This window comes from Lissotriton vulgaris, unplaced genomic scaffold, assembly GCF_964263255.1.
Source record: "Lissotriton vulgaris unplaced genomic scaffold, aLisVul1.2 SCAFFOLD_3111, whole genome shotgun sequence".
NCBI classification, from domain to species: domain Eukaryota; kingdom Metazoa; phylum Chordata; class Amphibia; order Caudata; family Salamandridae; genus Lissotriton; species Lissotriton vulgaris.
This window is the reverse complement of record NW_028250778.1, coordinates 178280-200157: the sequence shown is the minus strand read 5'-3', so window position 1 is coordinate 200157 and position 21878 is coordinate 178280. Positions and strand designations below refer to the sequence as shown.

Here is a 21878-nt window from a genome sequence, read left to right as displayed (position 1 = left end):
GTAAGACAATTACATTTGGAAGAAATACTACTTAGTCAAGAAAAAGTGAGGTGATATTAGTGATAAGAACTATTAGTTGTCTTTCAACTCATATTAACATCACCAGTTAAGACAGTGTGCATATAACTTAAATAAGGCTTGTCTTTTAAAAACATTTTTTATACTATTTTCGCTTTGTTAGCGAATATGTTTACATATGGTACATTTCATTCAAATGCAAATCTATCAGAAATGCACAGCAATAATTAAATATAATGATGCAATATGTTTATTATGCTATAATCTTAACAGTAAAAACGCGATTTGGCTGTAGTCATCCACCATTCATTTTTCATCTGAGTCACTTTATTTGTAAACAATTTAATAACTACATGTCTTACGAACCAGCATCTCTAACTGTAGGAAACCACATTAAAAATACGTCTATTATGATGTCAAAAGAGGGAGTTTATGGCACATGAATGAAGTACAAAAGCTTGGCAAAGTGAACAAATGCATTTCAGGAATTGGAGATGGAACGGGCCATTGAAGTTTACAGGCTACTGTAAGCTCTCACTACTTAAAGAGGGTACTTGTCAACCGAGTATTAAAGATCCTTTTTTTTAAATTGTCCTCCTAGGTTGCGAGAAAATTAATGTCATAAGTCACGTTTAAAAATGACACTTCTTGACAAGTATGCTATATACAAACAAATACAAGTCAAAAGTAAAAAAACAGAACCCGTTTATTGTGCAATACAAAGAGCATGGATATTATTTCTTGCCAAGGGAAACACCACCAAACATTCAAATGGACACAATTTACGATTTTATATCAGGAGCACCTATGGACGTCTTTACAGGCAAATTGCTACCAACAAGTAGCCATAAGTCACGTTTGTCTTTCTCTTAAAATGAACGTTCCAACTGGGGAAAAGGGTGTTGAACCCAATATCACTATTTTAGATATTTTTGGGGGAAAACCATATTGATTTACCAACAACCCAGTATTTATTTCGCTTTATAATTGAAAAAAAGAAAAACATTAATCTAGACAGCATTGAAAAAAACATGAAGATTATCTTGTATATAACTTTACTTTTGTAGTCAAAATACTGACACCCATCAGATTAATCGCTGGAAGTGTGAAAATGTTAAATGTTTGGTAACAAAGGAGCTATGTGAATGTTGCTGCAGTTCTTATTTGAAACTTGAGCTCTTAACCCTTTGCACGCTGATGACGGAACCGCTCCGTCATCAGCTGCGGGTGCGCTGATGACGGAGCGGTTCCGTCATGGCCCGCCCGACGCGCCTGCGCGGCGCGAATTCCGTGCCTGCGCTGGGCGTTCTATTGAGCGGGGCGGGCCATGACGGAACCGCTCCGTCATGAGCACAGCTCAACCGAGGCTGGTGACGGAGCGGTTCCGTCACCAGCATGCGGCCCCCGCGCGACCACCCCGCCCCCTTAGCACTGCGGCGGAATAGCCGCCGCAGTGAAGGGGTTAAACGATGCGTGCAAAAGATCTGATTGCACCATGTTGGTGAGGAAAAAAATGACATTCATGGTTCGGGTAATAGGCCACAGAATTATGTTCTGAGAAATTCCATCATTGCCTTACGTGCAACCGAGAATGAACTCTAAATGCAATGTGTGCGAACCATTACACTTCCACTTCAAAGGCAGAGAATTTGAGTGAAATTCCTAACAGAGAAACCAGTGATTGCAGACAAGATGGTGCTTTTGAATGTGAACGTTAGTAAGTGAACGTGGTGCAAGTGTAAGATGTCTGAAAGGCTAAAGGACAAATAACGGGTGCAGCTTAAGCCCAAGACTTAACAGTATATTTTACCAGCGTGCACATAAACCTGATTTTGAAACATTAAGTCTGACTTGGAAAAGGTTGTGGCTCATAACAAAATACACTGAATCTATGGTTCGTGAAGTGGAGTAAGTCAAACGTTGTGTCTAATGGTGCCAAAAGATGCAATAGCAACGACATACTGGTTATTGCAGTAACTTCTCAGAGAAATGAAGCACATGCAACAGAGGACCAACTGCAAAATTCCGTTGTGCAAAGTAAGCTTTAGCAGACTAGATTATACATTGTAAGGCGCAGTGACTGGCTAGACCATGGTCGGGTACAGCCCATGAAGCAATATATGACAAATGATCCCACAGGGATTGGAAACGAAATCAGATAAACACATTATGTTAATAAATAGCTTTCTAAATTGGTAATGGATTGAAATATTAATGTGGAATTGCATTTTTATTGCTAAGCCTTGGTGCTGGACTTCTCCTCTAGTGGACAGTGATGTACCAGAGAGCTGGGACATGGACAACGTTTTTTTCTGCTTGCGTACAGGTACTTTAAATCACTACAACTCAGTGTATTTTTAAACCATTGGAGTCCAGCTGCTATCAGATTTCATCAAAATAAACCTGAAGCAATTTTGTAAATGCTAGAGCAATTTCTTCCTTATGGACGTCTCTTCACAAGAAACAAAACCTATAAAAACAAAGATTATGTGCAGTTTTATGCACAACACAAAAGAAAATACTTACTTTAAAGCACAAGCATTTTATTAAAGCTAGACACTGCATGGCAATTCAATATTTTAAAAGTTCCGTAAAAAATGAACAGAAAAACATTTATTATCTGCTGACTCCAATGGTCAATGAGCATTCACGCTACAAAGACGTCACAGCAGATGCCTGGTCCTGTTTAAATAGTTACGGTGTTCCCTCTTTCCTTTGGCCCACTGAATACCAACGCTGCAGAGTCCGAGTTCAAAACACAGATATCAGAGCAAAGACGCCATATAGCAAGGCGCAGGGGTACGCAACAAGAAGCTGCTGTCCATCCATAGCCAGGGCAGATATGAAGATCTTTGAGGCAGAGAAACTACACCAGCCGATGATTAAAGCAGTGAGAACAATGCCCATCATTCCCCTGAAAGATAAAAAAAAAAAGAATATATATTCAACGGAATTTTTGCCAACAAAGAAGCTTAGTGAGGTATTCCCCTATATATTCCTATGGCAGTAACGATGTGATCAAAACAAAACTATAATATGAAGCATTAACAAGAGCCAGGCCTATGACTGACCGCGTTCAATGTCTATATTAGATATCTGGACCTTAAAAAGTTTGGTGTAGTTTTACATTTAAATGTAAGCCATAGGGTGTCGTCTGCATACTTCTGGAAGGAGGTAACATTAAACTAGTATTCTTGGATCTTGTAGTTGTCACTCAATGGTTTTTCGTCATACCACTGCTGCAAACATCACTCTGGAGCAAATTAACACAAAGAATCTTAACATTGTATCCAATAGGTCTGTTAATCTCGAAAGTTAATAATACAGAAAAGTAAAATGATGCACCCATTACCCGACTACTCAGACACTCGTGCCTTTAATGTCTTGTTTGAACAGGCAACGGGCATTGGAATAATCACCTACAATAGCCGGACTGCAGCAACTCGCTGTACAACCCTACAATTAATATCTTGTAGATGCCAAAAAACAGTCTGCTAATTAAAGAACATACAGCTCATCTGAGGTTCTCTCACTTAAAGGTTAAAATATTCACACAGACATCGAATCGAGATTTGAATCTAGTGTAACTTTTGGTGGCTTCGGCATAACAGCACTTGTAGCAGAGCTCACTTTTACCTGAAGTATAGCACTGAGCAATAGTGTCCCACTAGACAGCTCTGCATAATACTACATTATGAAGAAGATCTAGGTGTACTATTTTCACTTTAAACACAGCCATTTTCTCTCGGCTGGAGCCATGTCTTGAAAATGTATGTAACATATGTAAGTAACAAACTAAAACCAGTAGCAAAATAAGGATTCTGAACACATTTTTACATGCTGTTAACCAATCATTTTTAAACACACTATATGCACACATTCTCCAAAGCTAATAAAGGCTAAAGGTCCTCGGTGGACCTTCCTCCCCAAGTACTGTCCACCAAGATTTGTAAGAAATGTCTCACTGAGTTACAAAACGAAATAGGGCCCTTGACTTTGGAGATAATCTCACAAAGTAACAAGTATGATACACTGCTTCGATGGCACAGGAGGGAAAAACCTAGGACGGCCAGTAAACCACACATTCTGTTTCTATCGAGTATAAAATGTCCATAGGTAGGTGAAAGATGACCCAACCTCTACAGATTTGCAGATCCTACTGACAACGGGGCTCTAATTTTAGTAAAAGGTTTTTTGAAAGGTTGCCATTTATATTATGCCTCTGTAATAAATGAACATGCTAAAAGGGGCAGGGGAGACGCACCAGACTAGCATACAATTCCACTTAGACAGTGGTCTTCACAAGGTTTCAGCAGGTTCAGCGGATTGTCTCTTCTCCTATTGAACATCTGGCAGCTTAACCTGTATGTCTTTGGATGCTATAACAACAGAACCACAATGGGACATAGTACAATTATGGGGAATTTGTAGGCATGCATCTCTTAACAATGACAAACCCTTTCCGATTTGTTATGTACAGCTAAAAAGAGCCTGCAAAGGAGCCCTGGAAGTTATTCGTGATTTAGTGAGATGAAGGGAGCTATCAAGTACAACCTACTGCAAAATGAGAAATGAGTTAAAGATTGGCCAAAATACCAAATTGCTTCAAAATTAAAACTACGTCATTGGGGCACAAACCACACAGCCTCCCAAATGACTTTGTATACTTCATCCAAGTTCTAGTTATTTTTGTTCTAACCTTGTAGGAGGAGGCAGACACACAACGGTGAGAGACACTGGCCCACGGTGAAGATTTCCATTTCCCACATACCCCACCCTGTCCTAGTCATGAAGGTAAATCCAAATTTCAGCAAAAACATTGCAAAGGCTTTGACATTTTTGATCTTCCAAGACATTTAATTCCCACAAGAAGAAATGTGTATATGACAAAGTGAGATTTCGTGTTAAATATATTTCTGTCCTGATCTTAATCAGGAGGTAAATGTGAGATACTCTTCGGTAGTAAATTGATATCGTTTTGAACACCCTCAGCGACTGAATGATCATCTATGAACTCCCTCTAAGTCGAGTGACCCGCTTAGGAAAGTCTGCATGAGATGCCACTTCTCCAGCTAGAAAACATGCCTACAGGCAGGACCAGCAAACGTAGGAAAATATGAAATTACACATTTTCAATAGAAAGAAATATGTTCTTCGATTCCTACCAATGATATCTCGTGATATTTTTAAGAAATAGTCACAGCCAAATGAATGTTACACATTGGATAGGTCGGATGTCATGGGGTGAGGAGGAGGGGCCAGGTCCACGACAGAGTATATGAATATCCACATACATTTATATACAATGACACTAAAGTAAACACATCTACAATATATACCAGTGAAACACAAGCATGTATCCTACACTACTCTTCATTTCATACCCCCTTCTTCTTTTAAATGTTCCTATGATATAAAGGTCTCACAAACCGAATGCAATAAAGATCCGAATTTGTAATGATTCATTTCTATAACCTTTGATAAATGAAATGCCAGAGTGTGTACTTTTGCAGAATTGTGAGAGGCCACAATGCAAGCTGCATACATTTTGCTGAGAGATACAGGGGTTCAGTTAACTTTTTTTGTCTCAAGTTTCCAAACTCACGGAAAACATAATGGCGGAGGTGCCACGGGTTTGCCATTGCCTAACAGAGCATCCATGGCAGACTGAACAACAAGTTAGTCATGACAGACAAGAGGGACACCCTTAAACTCTGCATGCATTAATTTTTATTAGGGAAGGCTCAGGAATTGCCAACATGAAGTAACAATGGACTGTTCCATCACATGACTCCAAACCAGGCAAATGTTCTGTGGGAGCGGATTGAGTCATTCTGAATGAAACTAGGTCCGGATAAAACAAGCTTCAAAAGGTGTCATTACGTTTTTTTTTTTTTTTTTTTTTTTAAATATCTTTTATTTTACCTTTCAAAAAAAAGCACACATTACAGAAAATAGAAAAAAACAAGAATGCAGCATTTTGTTCATACATTTGTTCATCTTACAATACAATCCAAATAAATTTCACGTTAAAACTATTTAACCGCCAAAGGGGGAAAACATATATCATATATTAAATTATGTAGCATAGTAAACACCATCATATTACATCAGTAAAAAAAATAAATCAACCTATTCTCCATTTCTCCAAAGGTCCCCATATCTTAATACCTCGTACTCTCCCACTCCTACCCTTTCTTGCATATATGTATTTTTCTAAGTTATGTACGGCAATGAGATTTGATAACCATGTTTGCAAAGTCGGGGGATTCTTATCTAACCATACCCTGGCTAACATTAATCTAAAGACAGCCGCTGCCATAAACAAAAACATTTCATCACCTGAATCCGCATACTCATTTCCAATATCCACACCCAGCATGATTAAGCCGACCGAGAAGGTTAACCTGATCTTTAATGAATTGGTTAAAAAGTTTTCGACATCCTTGATTAGTGTGTATAATTGAGGACAAGTAGCAAACATGTGGACGATATCTGCCTCAGTAGAGTTGCACCTGGGGCACGTAGTGCCTTCTGTACCCCCCCACTTCGCAATCCTGGCTGGGGTGTAGTATAGCGAGAATAGCGTTTTGTAGTGTTGGGATTGCAAGGGGGCGGAGCATAGGATAGACCGACCTAGCTCCAGTGAATCGTTAAATGATTCGGGTGTGGCCTCTATCCTTTCCCCCCATTTGGCCCTATGTTTATCTAGATCATCAGGTCTGTTTTTTGCCAGTGCAGCATATATTAGCCTAATGGAGTATTCCTCCCCTGTAGTTAGCCCTTCCATCAACTCAGTTGACTGAAAGCCCAGTGGACCTCCTTGTTTATTCCTAAGGAAACTCCTGATCTGAAGGTACTTAAAGAAGTCCCTTCTGTTCACTTTATATGTTCTAACCAATTCCTCAAATTGTATTATGCCCTCTGGTTTGACTAAGTCCCCAACTTGCTGTATCCCTTTACCCTCCCATTCTGCCATTAATGCATCAGAAAAGATTTCTTCAGGGAATGATTTGTTTTTGTAGACTCTGGTGTACCTATTAAATCTACCCATGCCCAACTTCTTTAAAAAAATACTCCAGACTTTAAGTGCTGCCCTTAGGGTTTTGTACGGCTGCCTTCTAAGGTACCCCAAATCCGTATAGTACAGGAATCCATTGTCAGCGTTTTGTCCCAATATCATTGTGTAAGTTTCAATTGACATATTCATGGTCTTTGATGCCCCGCCACCTCCTCCAATTAATCCCTGCATGTACTGGAGTGCAGCCGCCAAAAAGTATAATCTAAAATCTGGTGCACCCCACCCCCCTCTATCCCTTGGCAGGGAAATAAATGTATATGCCCTGCGAGTTTTCCCTCTTGCCCATATAAATCTATTGGCCAAGCTTTCCAACCTATTAAACCATTTGTTGTCAAAAATCAGAGGTATTGACCTGAATAGATACAAAAATTTAGGCAGTACCATCATTTTCAGCACGTTTGTGGTTCCAACCAATGAAAGATGTAGATTACTTATCCTTTCCAGGTCTTTTTTTACCTTAATAAGCAATGGTTCAATGTTGCGCTCTACTAAATCCTCCAGTTTTACAGTAACATCAATGCCTAGATAGGTTGCATTGCTGACCACCCTGCTATCTAAACTTGATGCAAATCTATTCAGAATGATCTGTGTTTTAGTTTTATTTAGGTTATAACCTGACATCAACCCAAACTCATACGCTTCTGCCTCTACTCCAACCATAGCTATATCCGGATTCGGAGTCAAAATAGCCACGTCGTCAGCGTAGGCCAGAATTTTCACAGTGCATCCATTGAATGAGATGGGTTGAATAGCCTGGTTTTCCTCTAATTTACGTAGTAGTGGCTCAATATACAGAGCAAACAGTAATGGTGAAGATGGGCAGCCCTGACGAGTCCCCCGTTGTACATGTATTAAATCCGAGTGCCCTCCGTTTACTCTGATTTTGACCACTGGGTCTCTATATAAAGCTTGTATAGCGCATATATAGCCTGACCCAATACCACACCACCTCATAGTTTCCCATAGATAGTCCCAGGCGACCCTATCAAAAGCCTTCTCGGCGTCTAAAAACAATGCTGAAAAAGGGTCGCCTGTAACATCTGCCACATCGATCGTAGTGATTAGCGTCCTAATGTGCTGAGTGGTACCCTTCCCGGGTATGAAACCATGCTGTGACGGGCTCACCAAATGTTCAATACAGCCTGCTAATCTCTTTGCCAACATTTTAGAGTAGACCTTACTATCTGAGTTCATCAATGTGATGGGTCTGTAGGATCCCGGGAGGGTTGCGGGCTTCCCTTTTTTGGCAATAACAATTAAATCTGCGCCGCGCCAAGAATCTGGTGAAAGCCCTCCTTGTTGCACATGTACCATAACTTCAAACATGTAAACCAACAAACAGTCACGAAATACTTTATAAAATTCGACCGGGATTTGATCAGGTCCTGATGCCTTTCCTGCTGGTAAGCTATTTAATGCATCTATAAATTCCTCCATACATAGGGTAGAATCTAACATTTCACCTTCTTCTTTTGTAACTCTTGACGCACGCACACCTCCAAGATAGTTCCTAACTTCCTCCATATCCTCAGTATTGCCCTGTGTATACAGTTTTTCATAAAATCCTCTAAAAACCTCTCTTATCTGGTCTAAGCCTGTAACCATGGTGCCCATTGGATCTAGTATCTCTTTTATTTCAGCATCCGCCCTTTGCTGTCTGGTTTTAACCGCAAGTATGTGACCCACCTTCTCACTACATTCATATAGTTCTTCTTTCTTAGCCAAATATTTTTCAGCAGACTTTTTCGAGAGGCTTTCAACTGCGTCCGCCTTAAGTGCTACTATTGTTAGTATTATATCTTCCAAGCTGGACTTAGAACTTACTGCAGAAACTAGTTTACCTTCCTCTATGATCAATTTTTGCTGAAAAGTTTCATACCTTAACCTCTCTTTCTTACGTCTATTCAACACATAGCTTAGAGTTTCTCCTCTAATGCCTGCTTTAAAACAATCCCACGTCTGCCCTACAGAAGCTGTCCCGTGGTTAATCTCCCAAAAAATCCTGATCCACTCTTCCATATGTTTCCTATATTCAAGATCTTGGAGCAGGCTCCTCTCAAACGTCCATGTGGACCTCGTTCTCCGTGCTTGCGCAACCTTGATTGATAGTGACAATGGGCTATGGTCAGATATAGTTCTTGGATATTTCTCAACCTGAGTCGCGTGAACCAAGGACCTAGAAACTAAAAAGTAATCTAGTCTTACCAACACCTGGTGAGGTGCCGAAAAAAAGGTACTACCATCTAAAAATGGGTGTTGCATTATCCAGGGATCTGCCAGTAGATTATTTTTGACCATATTAGTAATGGCCCTGTGTACTTTTTTCTTCCTGCCATTATATACTGCTCCTGTGCTCATAAATGAACTGGTAGGATCATGCATGTTAAAATCGCCACAGCAAATTATAGGTTCAGGCCACTGTGCCATTTCTATATCTAAAAACTCCCAGATCTCTGAATCATCCTCGGTAGAGCCATAAATATTTATTAATGTGACATTGAGCCCTTTAACTTTTAGTTCCGTGATAACCCATCTTCCCCAGCGATCCTCTTTCTTTCTTATAACAGTCACTTCTCTACTTCTCCCCAGAATAACAACTCCCCTTGTCCTGGATCCCTGCCTGCTAGCTGCAAGTACATCAAAGCCCAGTTGATTCATTAAGTAGATCTGCTTTTCCTCTATATGTGTTTCTTGTAAACATACTAAATCTGCTTGCAGATTTCTTAAGTACGCTGCTACATTTGTCCTCTTCCTTGGATCATTCAAGCCACATATATTTAATGAAACTATCTTACATGCCATTTTGTGCTGAAAAAAGGACCAACTCTTCCTAACCCAACTAACATTACCGACTTCACGCCCCCTCCTTCACCCTTCCTCCCTCCTGCTTTACCAAAAAATTTAAACAACAATTTAAACAACAAACAAAATGCATAGTCAATGTGTGCTAATTGTCTTATCAAGATCATACGCTTCATCTGTTTTTTGCTTTCCCTTCCCCCCCGCCTCCCCTGCCTGACCCCCCCTGCCCTCCCCCTACAGGCAAATAGGTCACTCATGACCTATGTGTGGACGCTTCCTGATTGAGTTAGTCGCACCCCTCTCCCGTCTCCTATAATGTGTCTCCCCCTTTCTCAAAAAATGAAATATTTGTCCCTCAGTGCCCCTCTTTCTTCGCCCTTTCCAAGTCCTGAATAAACTCCTGCGCTTTCACCTCTGATATAAACATCCTGACCTTGCCCTTCGTAACTACTTTCAACCTGGCAGGGAATAGCAGATATGCTTCTGAACCTAGAGCCTGAAACTCCGAAATCAATCTTCTGAGTCTCCACCTCCTTTCTACTGTCACATGACAGAAATCTGGTCTCGTGAAAAATGTAACACCCTCCACCGACCTTTTGCTATCTGGTCTAGCTTTCTGGATGAGTTCCTCACGGAGTAAGAAGTTCCCAACATAGACCAAGATTGCTCGGGGAAGTGGGGGTTTTGACCCTCCCTCGGCTCCGTATACCTTCCGCTGGAAAAAGGGGAATCTGTGAGCTCTTTGTACTTCTACCTCCCACTGCCACTGGGACTCAGGGAATGCCCCCCTTAATAACTTAATCACAAACCCCCTTGGGTCTTGCCCTTCCAGCCCTTCTGCCACTCCCAAAATGCGTACATTGTTACGCCTTTGGCGATTTTCAAAATCCTCCATTTTCCATAGAATGTCATCTGCTTTCTTCTCCTGTTGTTCTTTAAATTCACTGAAGCTACGAAAGTCATCCTCCATTTTACCTGTTCTCTCCTCGACCTCAGAGACTCTCCCTGCTAAGCCTTCATATAGTTTGTTGGTTTTCCTAAGCGTCGTTTGTATTCTCCTGAAGTCCTGCCTTGTTTTTCGGCTTGTAGATCTCGCTTCAGATTGAATTTGCTTCAACATATTAAACACCTTTCCAAGCGCATCTCCCTGGTTCAAACCTGCTTCTGACTCTTCTTGATATGTCTGTGATGTAGCTGAATAGTCCCAAACCAGCTTCCTTTCAGCACCCCTTGTCGGTGACCTTTCATGCCTATGCCTCCTTGTCTTTGTCTTTTTCAATGTAGACTCCTTATCGATATCCGTTTCTGAGGCGGTGGAGGTAGAGGCTGACCATGAATCATCCTCCTCATCGTCTTCATCCTCCCTCTCTGCCTCTTCATCCTCCTCCTCCTCCTCCAGCTCGGAACCCTCATCCACTGAAAAAAAACGGTCTCCCTCCAGTGAGCATATATCCTCCTTCTCCTTCTCCTTCTCCTTCTCTTTAGGGTGCCCAGTTGCTAACTTTCCGTGCGCCAGGCTGGCTGTGCTTCCCCCTGTAGGGTTGGGGTTGGGAGGTCTGGCCGTTAGCTCCGCTTCCACCTGCATGATTGCCTGCATCATATCATTGGCTTCCTCATGGGTACTAGGTGCTACATTCTCCTTTAGTACTTCCATCTCCGCCTCTTTGTCAATATCTTTACCATTTTCTTTGCCAGGTTCTTCAGCCACCTTTTTTTTGCATTCCAGCAGCCCCCTCTGAGCCAACACCCTTTCATCTTCGTTTATAGCATTAGTACTTGCGCTTCCCTCTGCCCTCTGTCCCGTAAACCCAGCTGTTACCTTGCTGCTGGCGTCCTCCTCGCGTCTCACCGAGGGCTCCGAAGGCTCCGTTGTAGGTTGCTTAGCAACTGCTGCCTTGGCGTCTCCCACGCTCTGAGCTCCTGCCTCAGCCGGCGCTGCTGCTGCGTCCTCGAGGACGTTTCCTCGCTTTATTCCAGGATCGGGCACTTGCTCTGTAACGCTGGACGCTCCGCTGTCTACAGAGCCAGGGCGGGTGAAAGTTTCAGGTAAGGTAGGCTGCCTGAGAGGGGTTGCTTTGGGTCTGGTTTTGGAAATCACTGCTCTCTCGTTTATTTTAGTGCGCCCGTCTCCCGGCGTTTTTTCCTTCATGTCCGATTTCTTTTTGACCAGTGGCACAGGCACTTTCCTTATTGCGCCCTGGTCTTTGGCTGGTTCCTGTGTTTTCCTCATACCAGGTGTAACCGATGCCGTGAGGTTTAAGATGTTCTGATCAGGTTCGTTATCTTCTTTGCTTTTCTTTTTGTCAATCCTAATTGGTTTTGGCGGCATATTGTCTGGAAACACGCTTCTCCAGCCTTTTAAGCCCGATGCTACAAAGGTTACTGAGTGTTTAACCAGGTTAACTTTTAAGAGCCCGAAACTCCGCTCTAGGCTCCTTGCCCACCTGCCAATTCCTGCTGCCGCCGCGCTACCAAAGTCTCTGAAGTAGCTGTACTTTGACGGTGCTGCTCTTTGAAAAAAGAGCGATTCCAGCATCACCGTGTCACGACTTTCATCTCCAGGCACGTCTGTAATAACCTTTTTAGATTTTTCCAGATGAGGGCTAATGAGGGAGACTAGCACTCCATTACTCCAGCTTCAACAGTTTCGACAGGAGAGAGGTTTTAGTGCGACTGTTCACCTCAACCTGCCAGCGGCCATCTTGCCCCTCACTTTGGTTTCAGGTGTCATTACGTTCTATGATTCCGCTGAATTTGGAATTTCAGATTGGAGCAATCTAGTAGCATACAGAAACTTGTGTTCAAGATCAGAATCAGGACAATCTATGTTAGAGTCCACTCTCGTGTGTAGTGAGTTACCAGACCTCTCGTAAAGACTTTGAAATGGATCACAAATATTTACACAAATAGCCACATCATTAAAATAAAACTAGATGGGCCAGGATTTACTCAAGTACTGCTTCTGTTACATTCGTAGCCAAACTGAGTAACAAAGATGGGCTCCTACTTCTGCTGGAGACAATGCAGAAGACTGAAATCTCTGGAAACCCAGGACTAACGTGCCTCCTGCTTAAAATTCAAGGATATACCAGATACAGGATTTCCCTAAACAGATACCGTTACCTATTTGGAACTGGTTTTGATTCTGAAACCTTACTCTGCAATCCAGCGAAGAGCACTTTAAGCAACAGCAGGAAGATGGACTAACTTTCAAGACTGTGGGTACAAGGATCCAGTCTCTGTTGACACTAGTGGTGGTGAAGTTGCAGAAAACTGGTTTGGGGTTGCTTGAGTTCCCTTCTACAAGTGACTTTGCTGCACAGTGTTGTTTGGACTTCACCTATGAGAAGCATGGTCAGTACTGATTTGTATAAAGCGGGTATCGCTTTAGAGTGGCTTGGTGGGCAAAATTACAATGGTCGGCAATGTGGCCGAGCGATCATCTGTGGCTGAGATCAAGTTATATATAAGAAACAATATCCCAACTGGTATTTTTTGTAGACAGGTAAACAGGATATCTGTACAGTATTATCCAGAAGAGAACAAGGAGACTCAATTTGATTTTCGTATGTGCTCAAAGCATAATTTATATCAGCATTTCAAAAAAATCATATAGGACAATAGCAATTACAGTTAGTGTCAGCACTGCAATTAATAAATAGCAAATGGTAGCCCAAAATTGTACACGGTGCATGAGTGCAAAGGTGGGTGGCACTACGGCGACGCAAGTGAAAGTGAAAGCAGCGTGGTCGGCGCAAAGTGAGAAGTGAATAATTATATGCAGTGAGTAAAAACAAAGTGGTATTCGAACAATTCATCTTAACATCCACGCAGCAACCCCGGGACAGCGTTTTACTCGCTCGTAAATCTCTGAGAAAAGATTGATTCACCTCGTCCTACCACGTGGAGAACTATGCCCACTGACGGATACATTTATCACGGATTGACTTATCCTACTCCGCCCATCACATCGTGATCTCCCGTATCTTGTTCGGACCATCCGGTTACGGATCACTCCTCCTAATTATTCCCGGCAATTACGGAACCAAAGATGTAATCTCGGACCTTCCAGCCCCGGTGCCCCGCTTCCTGTACTTTGTTCCCCAGAGATACCATACAATTCCGTGACCCGTGGTACCCCCTTTTACAGTTGCCAGGCGCACTGCCTTCTGCCCCTCAGTCCTGATGATGATGATCCAAAGTATTACGGATCGAAACGCCGTCGACTCCCCAGCGAGATTCTAGGCGCCCTTCACTTAGTGGTTCTCAGAAAATGAAATATGAAAACTGAATTGTTCGAATACCACTTTGTTTTTACACACTGTATATAATTATTCACTTCTCACTTTGCGCCGACCACGCTGCTTTCACTGTCACTTGCGTCGCCGTAGTGCCACCCACCTTTGCACTTGTGCACCTTGTACAATTTAGGGCTACCATTTGCTATTTATTAATTGCAGTGCTGACACCAACTGTAATTGCTATTGTCCTATATGATTTTTTGAAATGCTGATATAAATGATGCTTTGAGCACATAGGAAAATCAAATTGAGTCTCCTGGTTCTCTTCTGGATAATACTGTACAGATATCCTGTTTAATTGTCTACAAATAATACCAGTTGGGATATTGTTTCTTATATATATATATATATCTTTCTACCCCAAGCCCAACAAGGTTGATGGGTTTCTACTCCTGTTTCTTTACACATGAGATCAAGTTAAGCATTCCAGTCATCACCTAGATGTCTGTTGTAGTTGACCCTTGAAATGTGACTAGTATGCCCACACGTCGATCCCAAGCTCATTGTGCAATAGGACTCAGGTTGCACTCTACTGAAGAGGCCCAAATATGACAAAACTAGTCTATGGCTGCTTGTTCTTTCTGGAGGGAGCCTCACCTGGAAATTTTGGAAGGACTGTCCACATAAGGAGCTGGGTCAGTACAGATATGGTTAAGGCAGGCCTAATATCTAGACTGGCACAGTGGGCAAATAAAAGATGGACTAGAGTGCGGCCTGAGCATAACCAGTGGTTGAGATTAAGTCAAGCATTCTATCCATCACCTTGGTGATTGTGGAAGTTGTACAGGGAACTTGGAGGGAGGCAAACTCAACCTCCAGAATGAGGGATTTTGCCAAAGGACTATTGACATTTGAAGGGGTCTAATCTGCTGTAGCATGCTCAGAGTCTGCTCAGGGAGTTCCACTCTGTGCTACCTTTCATTACATTCCATATAAGAAGGCCATCTCTTATCACAGGACACCAAATCATTTCACTTTCTGCTTTTCTTCTAACAGGTACTCACAAGCGTGAGAAGCCACCTCCCACCCGTTTCCGTTGAGCTATTAATTACAGGATGACTGTCAGTGTTGAATTCTTCCTGGGCACAGAGACGGAGCAGTCCGCAACAACAACTTCTAGTACATAAGACAAGCTTGTGAAAAGCAGGTGCCACAAACATGAAACTCTGACTGTGAGAAGTGTGGGCCAGCACCATAAAATACTGATAGCAGTGCAGAATTCTACGTTTGGCTTGAAGCTCTTTGTAAATTATATGCAATGGATGAAGGAGGTACAATTTTAATTTGAATGATCATGATTAAAAAAACACCCCAAAACCAGCAGTGCAATAGCCTATATGGCTCGTCTTTGGGTCCTATTTCGTTCGCCAATTTATTTTAGAGCTGCTGTACAGTGCTGGGAAGCTGTGTAGCACCTTCAAAAAAGAATGTACAAAAAAATTGCGACAGTCATAAATCCACATGTACGTCTTAGAGAAATGACATGGGCGCCACTTGCATTTTTAAAATGTTTTATTACCAATTCATGAATGGCTGGTGCCACTTGGATAAATAAATAACATTTATTCAAGAAACCCTTATTTTAAAAATGCACACAGAGGATTTTGGACAAAGGGGTCGGGGTAATGGAGGAACAGGGGAAAAGCAGCACAACTGAGAAACACCACAGACGAGAGAGTGAGCAACACGGAGTACAGGATGCGGGGAGGGAAACAGATGAGAGAGAAAGAAAGCAATGCGGGGTGTGTGGGACAGATCTTCACAGGCAAGGGAGAGAAACAAGGAATGAGAGGGGAGAGCAGCACACAAGCGAGAGACATCCAGAAAACACATGCACTTGTAGAGATGAGCAAAAAAAACACAAAAGACGGCAGTGCGGGTGGAGAAGAGCAAACGGATGAGCAACATCGTGAGTAGAAGAAGCCCACGAAGGAGACAACTGGAAAACATGCGGATTCTCAGAGCACTTCAGCATAAAAAGAAATTAGTTCCTAAAAAATGATCAGTAGAAGGACAAAAATAAAGGGCAATGCTCTGGGGGAAGAGCAGCAACAAAACGGATGCAGCAAGCCATCGAGTATAAAGCAAGCAAATGAGTGATAATACTGCCAACCAATGGTAAACAATGGGCAGGCTTTAAGCCCAGAGCGATATCTAGTAAGCTGGCAATATGTCTTTTGCAACCAGACAGCGCATCTACGACAGAAACCGGTATATTGTCTTGTGAACCAATGAAAAGGGGGAGCATCAGGAAATCTAATCCTATCTCTAGATCCAGAGCTAGAAAAGTTAGCGCTGTGTATTGCAGGGATGATGCATGTGTAGGGTTGGAATGGAGATGGTCGTATCCGTTGCTCAGGCTCAAAGAGGGTTTAGGATACCTATAAAGTGCTGGTATTTTCTTATTTTTATGTAAGTTTTTCTCGTTATATCCGCTCGAGGAAACACATTCTAACCAGCTGGGAAGGAGGGAAGTGTATGGTGGCAGATTAAGGGAATTTTACAGTTAAGCAACAGCTCAAGTCTTGTAATAGAATGCACAGGTTCAGCGTTACATCTAGAAATATTGTAGGTAATAATTATGGTTATGTTACGTCAACTTATTACCAGTGAGGATATCTAGGCACTGGACATTCTGATAAGATGCATTACCAAATGTATGGAAAGGCATCTTGATGATTGCTCAACCCTACTTGTGAATACAGCACATGACTTCACGTTTTGTTCATGAATTTGGTCATATCTGCAAGTTCATATTTTGGAGCACTCCAGATTCAAGAGGTGTTTGGAACAGAACGAAAAGGTCTATAATTGCAGAGTGAGACATCCATAATATGGCTGCAAATATTTAGGCAAAAACATAAATGTAGTACTTAAAATTACAGAACATTTATTTCACAGTAGGCAAGGTTATGACCTAGTAGCTGTCTGTGGATTGCTCCATACGTCCGAAAGGGACTATACTTTCTTTTCTGGTCCCCATTGAGCCCAATATTGCATGCATCTCTCTTCTCAATGTGGATCTCAAGATTATGGCTAAAGTCTTGGCAGCGCGTCTGAGGAACCTTATTCCCCATTTTATTCATGACTCCCAAGGGCCAGCTCCCATAATTTCCTGCGGACCTTTCCCACTTCTTGTGGTGAGTGAGATATGCCTTGTCAGAGCTGCTGGCTCTCTCACTAGACATAGAGAAAGCATTTGACCGGGTGGAGTGGCAGTATCTTTTCCAAGTCATGTCCTGTATGGGTCTGGATGATTATTTCATCAGCCAATTCCAGCTGTTGTAGGAGGATTTCTCTCCGACTCCTTCCGGACTGACTCCGGTACTCGTTAGGGATAGACTTAGCCCCTCTGCTCTTCGTTCTCGCTATAGAACCTTTAACGGCATCCATCCGTATGTAACAGCGGAGGAAGGGATTTACACAGAAGCAGGACCGATTAAGGCCCTGTTTTATGCCAACAATATCCTGCTCTTATTATCCACCCACGGTTCTCCACTACTGCCCGTCTGTCTGTCACTAATGATTTCACTAGCCTCTCAGGCTACAAAGAAAACTGAAGTATAGACCAAATTTTTAACGGGGTACAGCTTAAACAGATGTTGAATCTGTGTTCAGAATATGGGCTCTGCACTACAGATCATTGGCATTATCGCCAATTGGGCCATTGCCTCATTTCTACTTGGAGCACCCCCTTTAGAGATGCATATGTCGGCTGTCCTCTGATAATGCAACACAGGAGTGTGGTGTCAGTCCTACATGGGGCTCTTACACTCACACTCACTTCCCTCACTCAATGCAACCAAACTTCTGTGGCATCGGCTCCTGGGGAAGGCCCACACAGGGAGACCTGGGCATCTGTGCTTCCAGATCATGACAGAGTCCTTCGGGAGTCTCGACTCAAATTCTTAGATTTCAAAATCTTGAACGCCTGGTACTAGTCTTCTTGGAAACTCATGCCCATTGTGGGAGAAACGGCGCTGATCATTATGCCCTTGTCCACATTCTCGAGTTCAGGCCAGCTCTTTCCTTCTATTCAGCGAATGACTGGAGACATTTTCAACAATATAGCCCACTCCCGATTTCTCACAGTCCCTAGATCGCCATTCTTCACGAGATATTGAATCTCCCTGAGATGTTGTGACAAGAGCATCGCCGGCTAGGTACTTTGCTCGCTACGGCCAACCTGTGTAAACATCACTGACGTGACTGACCATACCATAAAATCACGTGTGCAGGCACTTGGCACATATGACGATCTTCCTGTATCCCTTTTGTGGGACTTACTGAATATAGATAGGTAGTAGTGGTTCCCGGTCAGGAGAATTATCCCACAAACAATAGATAAAGAGTGTCAAAGCATACAACAATATTGTGTGAATCAATTGGTTATCCCTTTCTAGTTTGTCTGGGGTGCTCCCTTGGCTCAATTGCACCTACTACCAAAATATGCTATTGCCACGTTAGAAACTAACGTGTGTACATAAATGAAAACAGAGCCCTACTAGGCACTCCCTTTAGTAGTTGTAGTAACCCAGAGTGTATAGGTAAAGAAACATTCCAAGTATCCTGTTCAAAATTTTACGTTGCTTCACTAGCAGTATCCCGAGTAGACATGTGTTGGCACATTGGCAGATTCCATGCTGGAAGTAATAAGAAAAGAATAAAAACTCCAAGTTGAAGTATCGGATGGCTTGGGACTTGTGTATTTTAGACAAATACATTTTTGGATCTCATCAATGATACTGCTCGTGAAGCAACGTACAATTTTGAACAGGATACTTGGAATGTTTTTTTACCTATACACTCTGGGTAACTACTAAAGGGAGTGCCTAGTAGGGCTCTGTTTTTCTTTTGTGGTACTGACCGCCCCCTTACCTCATGGGGATCTGACTGTCACTTTGCAACATAGAAGTATACCATTATGGTTCTTTCTCCTCTTCTCCCCCTCTTTCTTTTTGATTCCTCCAAGAGACAGCAGATCAATCGCAGAAGTTTATGTATGAGTGGTTTCTGATCCTTATTAGGACATGGGTGTTATTTAGTCATTTTGTACTCAGCTGGACGGCTTATTCTGTATTGGTATTAATGCTTAGAATTTTTCTTCTGATAAATAAATATTGCAAAATAAAAACAGTAGTAGGCAAGGTGTTTGTTTTATCGTCTACGATTCAACGTTCGAGACAGTCTAAGTGTTGTAGCCTAAAGTACGCCGTAATATGAATTGTCCCAGAGTTTCACTGTACCCGTTAGAAATATGTTACAACAGAGCCACCCTGTGGCCGATACTAAAATACTTCAACGGTGTTAGAGAACAGCTCCTTGAGCAGCCATTATCGTTTAACTACAGAAGAGAAATGAATGTATGTTGGATGTGTTAAATAAGTGCAGGCATTTATAGGTGCTAATTTATACAGAGCTAATATCTTTCAACTGCCTCTACCCCTAGTTTTGTCTCAATGCTGTAAACCTCACGAATCAAATTCTGGAATTTCTGTTTTTATGTTAAATCATTTTTTTTCTACAGTTAAATGTATAGTGCCGACTCTGCCTTGCTCCTATCTCCACGTTATCTCTCTGCTATGTGTAATGCGCTCTCTGCGAAACTGAGGTTAAGCATGCACTATATAGACAAGTTTATACAAAACACATGCCTTAAGCTTAGTCATAACACCTATCACTTTCTTCACTCCTGCAGTATCGTATGATCCCAAATGCAGCAAAGTATTGGGAAGACAGAGACAGCTTAGAGAGGATGGGCACAGGGGGGTGAGGTTTTAGCTGGCTGGGAAATGGCTCGCTCAGTGGTAGGAGGGTGCCGACTGATGCTGCCTCGAATGGGCTTCAGGGGCTGTTTCACTGGGAAGGATAAGGCCTCACAGCAATAGGCTGAACATGTTGTAGCAAAATAAATATATTTTTTAAGTGGCGCACACCAAATGCCCCAGCGCGAGAAAAGCTGGATATCCGCAACGACTAGGTAGATATATCAATCCAGGGCAGAAAAAACACCAATTCTAATCACCCTCAACATTCATCTCATTGTAGGTTTCCATAACGGACGCTTGATTTCCTAGAGACAAATTGCTATAAAAAAATGATAGGACATATTCAAAAACTTCAATCCACAGTAGAAAAGCTCTGTTATCAGCAGAAACGTTCTGCCATATAAACCGAAGAATCCAATTCCTAGGGTTGGCATGCTTGAGAGATCGACTGCTGCCCAGGAGAGCAGTGAAAAGCTCGGCTTCCAGAAAGGACTGTGATCACTCCGGATCTGTCGCTAGATTTGCTAATTCAAGACAGTTACAGAACGACATCCAGCTGCACTGGCTAGCCACAAGTATGGCTCTAGTGCTGGACATCTCACTGTCCATGTAACGGGAGTTCAGCCAAGTTTAGGCACAAGCCTCACTCCTTACAAGGTGTCAGAATGGATCTTCGGCGTCGCGGGCTCTCTGATATGATCTTTACAAAGGCACAAAATCGTCAGGTGCCTAGGGGGATCAACTGACCAAGAAGGTCTAGCATTAGAGTGGTATGCAGGGTCCGGCTGGCCTACAGGGCAATCTGGAAGTGCCAGAAGGGCTGGTCTGACAGGTAAGCGTGGGGGGCGATATTTTGAGCTGTTTGTGGGGCTATTTTATGGTGTGGTTGGTCGGTTTTTAAGGCCGATTTTCCTGATATTACTCACACATTGCCCCCAGTGAGCACAAATAGACAAAGTGTTCCATATTTTGCCAAACACTTATGCAAGTTCAAAATGTACCCGATTTTCAAATCTAGGCCAACTTTTTAGCTATCTGGTTCGCTAATGCAGCTACAATTATTTTTGTGGGAGGCTTATTTTCGGTCCTGGTCCGACCCTGGAGATCTGCTGTACTAAATAAAGCTGAGTACAACTATCACGACTGCTTTTCTATGGACAAAACATATCAACTGTTCAAGTTCTGTCCTTTGCGAAATGTGCTATTCTTTCAGGAATCCAAGAAAGGATTCTTCTCTCAAGACTGGTGAACACAGCAAGCTTGGCATGGCCCAAACCGGTTCTCTGAAATATTTCACTGATGCAATTAACATCACCATATCTAAGTGTCTATTATTAATTTTCTACAGCAATAAATGATCAACAACCATGAAACAGGAGTGACCAGCTCGAGTAATAATTTGATAACAATTTTTTTAAAGTCGATTCTATGAAGGAAAGCTGCTATTCACTATCATCTCCTATCAAATAATTCTGAAGTGGGAGAGGATGCCACTCCTCTAATAAGCAAAACGCCAATAGACAAAATTTAGGCAGGAAATTGAGACATTCTTACCTTCACAATACTTAATGTGGCTCTTGCCGTAAGTTTTGTCTACTTGTGTGCCACTTTTCCGAACAGCTCGCCCCTCCCCTTTTCCCCCACAGGAGTTCTTAATTTATTTATTTTTCTATTATGAACGTAGCATCTGTTTTCTATTTTCGAAAGCTCAGCGCCATGGCTCCTTAAAATTGTCTTCATAACTTTAACGTCGAGTTCACCTTCTCCACGCGCTAAAAAGCACCCCAAAAATTTGAACCTAAAGTAAAATCAATCTTACAGCAAACGATTAATACAGAAAGTGAAGATGGAACCGACTGACCAGACCTGTGCCCATAAACATTCTCGATATGGAGGCCATTTTACTTT

General features: G+C 42.3%; 1 protein-coding gene across 6 annotated transcripts in view; it reads right to left on the bottom strand.

Moving 5' to 3' along the window:
* Positions 1-706: 706 nt before the first annotated feature.
* Positions 707-21878, bottom strand: part of YIPF5 (Yip1 domain family member 5) — a 116543-nt gene continuing 95371 nt past the window's right edge. For 2 of the 6 annotated variants that reach the window (XM_086950662.1, XM_086950666.1), the window contains exons 6-7: positions 1487-2932; positions 707-1203 (exon numbers count right to left, since the gene is read on the bottom strand). In XM_086950662.1, the coding sequence (XP_086806788.1) occupies positions 2770-2932 (163 nt within the window). In that variant the 3' untranslated portion in view covers positions 707-1203; positions 1487-2769. Of the gene's footprint in view, positions 1240-1420; positions 2933-21878 lie in introns of all 6 variants that reach the window. The other 4 variants (XM_086950664.1, XM_086950661.1, XM_086950663.1 and 1 more) reach the window with 3 other exon arrangements.